Source organism: Wolffia australiana, chromosome 12 (assembly GCF_029677425.1).
Source record: "Wolffia australiana isolate 7733 chromosome 12, ASM2967742v1".
Classification (NCBI taxonomy): domain Eukaryota; kingdom Viridiplantae; phylum Streptophyta; class Magnoliopsida; order Alismatales; family Araceae; genus Wolffia; species Wolffia australiana.
In genome coordinates this window covers 12,478,748-12,486,929 of record NC_135846.1, presented here as the reverse complement: position 1 = coordinate 12,486,929, position 8,182 = coordinate 12,478,748, and the positions used below count along the sequence as shown (strand labels likewise).

The window sequence follows — 8,182 nt, the reverse complement described above, 5'->3', positions numbered from 1 at the left end:
TAAATTTAATTTGACAATGACATAATTTAATCCTAATTTTGAGTTTATGAATTGGCGTTGTTGCGAGAGAATGGTTGTCGTTAAAACTTTTACTCTTTTATTTGGTGATTTTCTTTTGTTCTGTTTAGTTATTTTAAAATAAAATTAGTCATTGAATTTGTGTTACATCCAATAAGAACATGCATCTGTACTTTAATTATTTTCTAGTTGTATTTTTTATTATCGCGAGTTAGCAATTTTGATAAATTCTAAGTGAAATGGCCGATAGAAATAAAAATTGTAACCTAGGAAATGAAGTTGAACAGGGCGAAACATCTAATGATAGAGATACTAACGGGGATGTTGAGGATTATGTGATAAATGAGAACGTAGGACCAATGAATAGGAGACGAAGATTAAATGAATATTCTACACCTCTAGGGTATGAATCACTTAACCGAATTATCTCTCCAATTGATGAAAGGTTGAATTTTAAGAAGATCATCATATGATAAAATTTCTTCCCACTTTTCATTTCTATAACTTTACAAATGAGGTAATCAAAATGAGATTATTTCCATTCAGCCTTTGTGATAAGGCTCCTAATTGGTTCACGATTTTATCTGTAAGCTTTAATTGTTGGAAGGAAATTGAAATTGATTTCTTGAAAAAAATTATTCTGTTGGAAAAACTAACGCATATGGCAAATCCATACAAAATTCAGCCAAGGACCCAACGAGTCCTTAGGAGAAGCATGGGAGAAACTAAAGGGGTTATCACACAGCTAGTGGAGGTACGTTTACGCATAAATATCTAAATCAAGCAATCGAGATTCTAGAAACACTTGCAGAAAATGATGCCTACTATGCCGCCTTCAACCGACATGGAAGAAATCAAAATGCTAGAAGAGGTGGAATGATCGAGGTAAGGAGTTGTCATCTTATGATGAGCCACATACTTCTTGAGGTGGGATCTGAAATGTGAATTATTAAAGTGTGATCCACCATCACTTTTGATTGCTGTAGGACATCCAAAATGGGAGAATATATTCTGAGTTAAGAACTTTAATACGACTTTATGATCACTCGTCGTCGTGGGAAATCAGTGGTTTGAGTGTAGTTAAAAGAAACAGTAAAAACTAGTAAAATTTGGGAAGTTAAATGTTTAACGCAGTTGGTGTGTATAAATATATATATTTCAATACGGTAAAAACTGGTAAAATTTGGGAAATCTAATGTTCAAAGCTCTTGAGCTGACAAGATATATATCTTCCATTTTGTGAGGCCCAGGTCAAAATGGAAGCTTTTAAATACCGGAGAGGTGAAACACGGGTCGGCCAACATCTAAACCTGTCCAGAAAAACAGCTAAACTCGGACACTGCCGAAGTTTCTTTTCCCCGCGATTCATTTCTGTAGATTTGGAATCAAATAAAACTGGAAGAAATATCCACTCATACATTCATATAGAAAATGTGAGAGAACATAGAAAGGCATATATTTATATAAAGAAAAAACTCAATTTAGTGGCGTTCTGCCTCTTCATCCGCCTCATCGTCCTCGTGGGCAGCAGCATCCTGGTACTGCTGATACTCAGACACAAGGTCGTTCATATTGCTTTCAGCCTCGGTGAACTCCATCTCATCCATGCCTTCTTCAGTGTACCAGTGGAGGAAAGCCTTGCGTCTGAACATAACAGTGAACTGCTCCGAAACTCTACTAAACATCTCCTGGATGGAAGTAGAGTTACCCATGAAAGTAGACGACATAGAAAGCCCAGTTGGGGGGATATCGCAAACGCTGGACTTTACATTGTTGGGGATCCACTCGACGAAGTACGAAGAGTTCTTGTTTTGAACGTTGATAAGCTGCTCGTCTACTTCTTTGGTGCTCATCTTTCCTCTGAACATGGCGGATGCGGTGAGGTAGCGGCCGTGGCGTGGGTCGGCGGCACACATCATGTTCTTTGCGTCCCACATTTGCTGTGTGAGCTCTGGTATGGTGAGAGATCGGTACTGCTGCGAGCCACGCGCTGTGAGAGGGGCAAAACCCACCATGAAGAAGTGCAGCCTTGGAAATGGGATTAGGTTCACGGCGAGCTTGCGTAGGTCTGAGTTGAGCTGCCCTGGGAACCTCAGACAGCAGGTCACCCCGCTCATTGTTGTAGAGATAAGATGGTTCAGATCGCCAACTGGGTTTTGTTTTATTTCAAGAAAAAGAGACAATTTTTATCAGTATCAAAAAACCCTCGACGCGTGTTGAATGTGTGAGTTGAAATGTACTTAAAAACAGGCAATTGTAAATCTCTGTCTGAGTTCTCTTCCTGATTTTATTCTGACAGATTGAACTCGTTCTTGATCCGTGGTTTTCATATTAAAAATAAAATACTTGCTTCTCTACCACAGAAAAAAGAGAATTTTAAGATGAAAAAGTTGTACGTTCTTGCATAGAAATATCGAATCTAAATCAGAATCTCCGCCCGCACAAAAACTATCATCATCGGCTGTTCTGAAAAGGGATTAAAGCCTTTCGTGAAAGTCAACTCGTTCAAGTGGGCAAGTTGGTTCAAGTGGGCAAGTGGGCAACTCGTGAAAGTCAACCCATGAAAAAAAGCAATCAGTTTTCTAAAATACCGACGTTTTGGAAATAATTGAAATTAGCAAGGAATGAATGAATAGTTGGACGAGAGTAAGCTTACAGCTGGGGTTGGTCAGCTTGAGTGTCCTGAAACAGATCTCGTAGAGAGCCTCGTTGTCGAGGACCATACACTCGTCGGCGTTCTCGACGAGCTGATGAACGGAGAGAGTAGCGTTGTAGGGTTCTACCACCGTGTCCGAGACCTTGGGAGAGGGGAAGACGGAGAACGTTAGCATCATTCTGTCTGGGTACTCTTCTCTGATCTTCGATATCAGCAACGTCCCCATCCCCGATCCTGTCCCTCCGCCAAGCGAGTGGCAAATCTGGAAACCTGCCCGTCATCACAATCATCATCATTATCATCATAATCATCATCACTAGAAAAGGGTAAAGAGTGTTGGCAGATCTGAGAGCCTGCCCATCATTCCGATCATCTTCATTATCATCATCATCATCATCATCATCATCATCATCATCATCATCATCATCATCATAATGATGCCATCATTATAAAAGGCATAGACTGTTGGGAGATCGGTAAGCCAGCCCATCATCCCAATCATAATCATCATAATCAACATCACAAGAAAAAGGAAAAGAGGGTTGGCAGATGTGAGAGCCTGCTCATCATCCCAATCATCTTGATTATGATTATCATCATCATCATCATAATCACCATCACAAGAAGAAGGAATAGAGTATTAGCAGATCTAACAGCTCGCCCATCTTCATCATCGTCAGAATCACCATCACAAGAAAAAGAAAAAGAATATTGGAATATCTGAGAGCCTTCCAAGTATCCCAATCATCATCGTCGTCATCATCATCATAATCATCTTCACAAGAAAAAGCAAAGGATTGTCGGGGATCAACATCCTGCTTCAGGTTCTAATCCCACAACAATTAACACCGCGTTTTGGGCTATGTATGGGCGAATGCTGGAGACCAACGTCTTACCTAAATATTAAGAAAATAAGTAGCATCCTTGCTATGAGATAGGCGCTCAAATTCCAACAAGAAGAAGAAGAGAAGCGAGAAAATACCCTGAAGGCAGTCGCAGTTCTCAGCTTCCTTACGAACAACATCAAGAACTTGGTCGATGAGCTCGGCGCCTTCGGTGTAATGGCCTTTGGCCCAGTTATTACCAGCACCGTTCTGGCCAAAGACGAAGTTATCTGGCCGAAAGATCCGTCCAAACGGCCCAGAACGAAGGCTATCCATGGTGCCCGGTTCAAGGTCGAGAAGGACTGCTCTAGGAACGTAACGCCCCCCGCCTGCTTCATTGTAGTAGACGTTGGCCCTCTCCAGTTGTAAAGGCGAGTTCCCAACGTACCTTCCTGTGGCGTCAATGCCATGTTCATCGCAAACCACCTCCCAGAACTTAGCGCCGATCTGGTTCCCGCATTGCCCCGCCTGGATGTGCAGGATCTCCCTCATCTCTCTCTCTAGAACGCTCCCTCGTTAGAGAGAGAGATGAAGATAGAAGAGATGGAATGCCCCGCCGGCGAGATGAGTGCCTTCGATCAGGCTAACCGCGAACGGAGAGAATAGAGAGTGAAAGGACGCGCCTTTCGTCTTTGAGGAGGAGAATTCTAGAGAGAGAAGATGAGGGTGTGCCAGCGGTAGGGAGGGATATTAGGGGGGGCTTGTCTGCGGTTTTGTAGCGGGGGGGCTGGTTAATTCTGCAGTTACGGTGAGTTTTTCTCCCGAGCCGAAGGATCAAATCCTCGAATGGTCCGGAGAGAGAGAGAGAGACGGAGAGAGATATTAATAGGAAACGGGTAGCAGAGTGTAGAGGAAAATAATAATAGAAGGGAAAGGAATCTTGACAGAAGAAGACGACCCACCAATAACTGGTGTGTGAGCTGGACAAGACACAGATACAGCAAAGAAGCGGTGGTACTTCCGACCCGTCTTCAGGGCTTCTTCTCTTTCCCTCCTGTTGTACCGTGGACTGTAGCAAATAAGATATTATAATCTCTATTTACAGGCTACTTGAAAGGCGAATGGGAGATCAAGGGATAAAGACCGATTTCAAAGCTGTCAACTAAGGGGTTCGTATTATTTATACACATTTTCAATCGTTGGATCTCATGCGTCTGTTCTTCCCAATGGGCATCTTGCTTCCCTCTTCCTCCAGCTTCTTACCATTCATTTAGAATCCTCTCTCTCTCTCTCTCTCTCTCTCTCTCTCTCTCTCTCTCTCTCTCTCTCTCTTTCTGTCTCGCTCTCTCTCACTTTCTCTATATCTCTCTCTCTTTCTGTCTCGCTCTCTCTCACTTTCTCTATATCTCTCTTTCTCTGTCTCTCTATCTCTTTCTCTCTCTCTCTCTCTCACTCTCTCTCTCTCTCTCCCTTTCGGACGATATTTCATTAGCTGGCAGTGACGCAACGAAAAATAAACACCAATTTTATTTATAATAACAAGACAAAAAGAGAGATGAAACGAACAGGGAGAAAGAAAAACCAAGACAAAAGGTAGGTCGAGCAATGAATAGTGATAGAGAGTGGTAGAGAGAGAGAGAGAGGGAGAGAGAGAGAGGAGGAGGAGGAGGAGGAGGAGAATAGGGTAGATCGACCACCCCAGAATAGCCCTACTCAGGTTATATTATTAAGAGAAGTGGTGATCTGCTGACTGTGGAACAGTGCATGATACTAAACTAAACAAGCGTTGCTCTTAGAAGTGGCTCCACTACACGTGAAAATGCTATCAGCTATCACCAAAACAACAACCAATAGGTTTACGATTATAACATCCAGATGCGAAATTTCGACAGTAAAAGACTTTTGGCTTCGCCCAAAATTTCGACAGTATAAGCGCCTCAAAAACCAAGATTTTTGGCTTCGCCCATTTCTGGAAGACAAACTCGGGACTCTTGAAACTAAGTAAAAAAAATACTATTTTGAAAAGGATTTTTATGTTGATCCATTTGGTTCGCTCTCTTTAACTGCAAGTGAAGTTATTTTACTGACCGTTGGGGCGTTTAGATTCTCCTTTATTGAATATGTTTTATATGCTTGGGAAGAAAGCTTTGTCTGTTGTGGTGTTCTGGTTCATCCTCCTGGGTTTTCATTCTTTATTAACCTGCACATCCGCCCACTCATCATTCGAGTTTTCCATTCCGAGTATGATGGATTAACTTTTCCATTGATTCTGTTTGGAAATTCATTGCATTTTATGAACCCTCTCGATGTAGAATTGTAATAACGAGGTGTGCGTCTTGATCGGACGCAAGAAGGGCTTTTCTTACATTATGGTGTGCCTAACGTTAGTAATCTTGTCAGATGTACAATGCTAAAAAATTTTAGCATCCTAAATGGTCATATTCAAATTTTTTTACAGTAACTCGTGATAACATAAATTAGAGACAATAGATATTATTTTCCTCCATATTTTCTCTTGTATTTACAATGAAATGAAAATGAACTTCTAAACTTATAATTTCAACATAAGTTTCTACAAGGACAGTCCCTAGGATCTGTCAGCTTGACAAAGGAACCACATGTGTGATGAATCCTCATAATTTTTTGCATTAACTTTGATTTGAGTGTCTCTTAAACTTAAAAATTCACTCTTCATTTGGTATCATCAACAAAATGGTGGGTACAAGTAAATTAATTTTCTGTGGAAGTATCTCGACCTAGGAGGATTAAGTACTCTTTTCTTCAGAAGGTATCATATTGAATAAAGCTTGTCTCCTTGCATAATGATTACGTATCTATGAGCTATAATATTTCTTAAAAAAATGTAGTCGATGAGTGCAGAGCAGACAAAATTCGCCAGAAAAGCTGAGTGGATTAGGTAAGTACCTTTGGAAGTAATTAATCTTTTTGATGGATTTCATTATATTCATAGGATGTGATGATCCTAGTCTTTGTTGATACTAATGAAGTGGTGTATATTTCTATTTTTTACTTAAAATGGATTGATTAGTGGTTCGCCGATTTATCCTTCGTTGCGAAAACATTTTCTTCTTAAATAAAATTAGTATGTCTCGATTTCTTAGTGTCAAACTATAATCCTTATCATTATACCAAATATTTTTTGGTATCTCCCTCCCCACCTCAAATTTCCCGAATTCTTTATCTTCTACCAACTCTCTCTCTCTCTCTCTCTCTCTCTCTCTCTCTCTCTCTCTCTCTCTCTCTCTCTCTCTCTCCTTCTCTCTCTCTCTCTCTCTCTCTCTCTCTCTCTCTCTCTCTCTCTCCTCTCTCTCTCTCTCTCTCCTCTCTCTCTCTCTCTCTCTCTCTCTCTCTCTCTCTCTCTCTCTCTCTCTCTCTCTCTCTCTCTCTCTCTCTATCTATCTATCTATCTATCTATCTATCTCTCTCTCTCCCCTTAACTCTCAAGTCTTCCCGCATTCTTTCAGATCTCCCAAATTAGTTCCTTTGTTTTGCTCCACAAGCGTTTGTCCCGCTACCTCTCTTCTCTCAACTATTTTCTTCTTCAACAACTCTTCACTTCCTGATATTTTTTCTGCCTCGAGAGATCTCTCGCCTTTTGGCAACTCATCCTCCAATAAGGGTATAATGGGTAGTTCTCTCTGAACGCTAGAAAACAATACCAAATGAAAGTCATGATGTTCTAAATTCGCCTTTCACATCTACCCCCCTAGAAACTGTGGAGATTGATATGACCTGTCGGGAGATATTTAGCTACCAGAAAGCTGCCTCAGAGTCAACAAGTCTTGTGATAGTTGTTTGCATCATCTACCATCTTCCGAAACATGTAGCAGACTGCAACAATCTCTGGACATCTGAAACCTTTCCTCTCTCTTCTGCTGAAAATATAGAGATTTACCCTGCCTTGGCAAGGGAAAATCTCTGGACATCCTGACTGGTCAGGATATCAATGTGTTAAAACTTTGAAGGGAAAATTTCTGCCTCTCCTTCCCGAACGACAGACTTCGTCCCATCCATCTGCTACAGTTTGACTCTCGTTCGTTTGATAAATCATTGGAGGTTGCTGGAGTTGTTCCCAGCAATTTTCTCAGACAAAGTTCTGTTCAGTGTGGTATCGGAGGGTATCAGGACAAAGATATCATATCAAGATCCATAGAACTTTTTTGCAAATATTTAAAGGTCCCCGTGCTTTTCTTTGTATCAGCGTTGCATGTATATTAACCTTCTTGTGATGATATCTATATTTCGTAAAGTAAAAGGTACAAAATAATTCTGGGAATTTTCTTGCTGAGAAACATTTGAATTTAAAATTTTAAGAAATAGAAGATTTTTTCTCTATATCACAATAAAGTAAATTTGGTAAAATTTTGATAAGTTGCTGCTAGACGTCTTTGCCAATAGAATCACAATCTAAACACACTAATGGAGCATTCTGAGATTTCTAGAGCTTTGGTTCGTGCAAAATGAATACATAGTATCAAAATTGGTTCCTATGGCCATTAAAATATTTCACAATTTGAAGTTTTCCTTGAGAGCTTTATTCAGTTTATGTTATGTTTTTTGGGGTTCTGCAACAATCGATTATATGAAGATAATATTCTCACACTAGAATAAATATGAGTCGAATCTAACCTTTAGAACAAAATAAAACTAATGGAATCAGGAC

The 8,182-nt window shown here is 40.4% G+C and overlaps 1 protein-coding gene across 1 annotated transcript; it reads right to left on the bottom strand.

Annotated features, from left to right (window-relative positions):
• Positions 1-1,414: 1,414 nt before the first annotated feature.
• On the bottom strand, positions 1,415-4,338 carry LOC144710018 (tubulin beta-1 chain). Its single transcript, XM_078583666.1, has 3 exons — positions 3,657-4,338; positions 2,675-2,944; positions 1,415-2,167 (listed from the first exon to the last, which is right to left on the bottom strand). Exons 1-3 carry the CDS (start codon positions 4,048-4,050, stop codon positions 1,500-1,502), a joined length of 1,332 nt encoding a protein of 443 aa, XP_078439792.1. The 5' UTR covers positions 4,051-4,338; the 3' UTR covers positions 1,415-1,499.
• Positions 4,339-8,182: the final 3,844 nt, after the last annotated feature.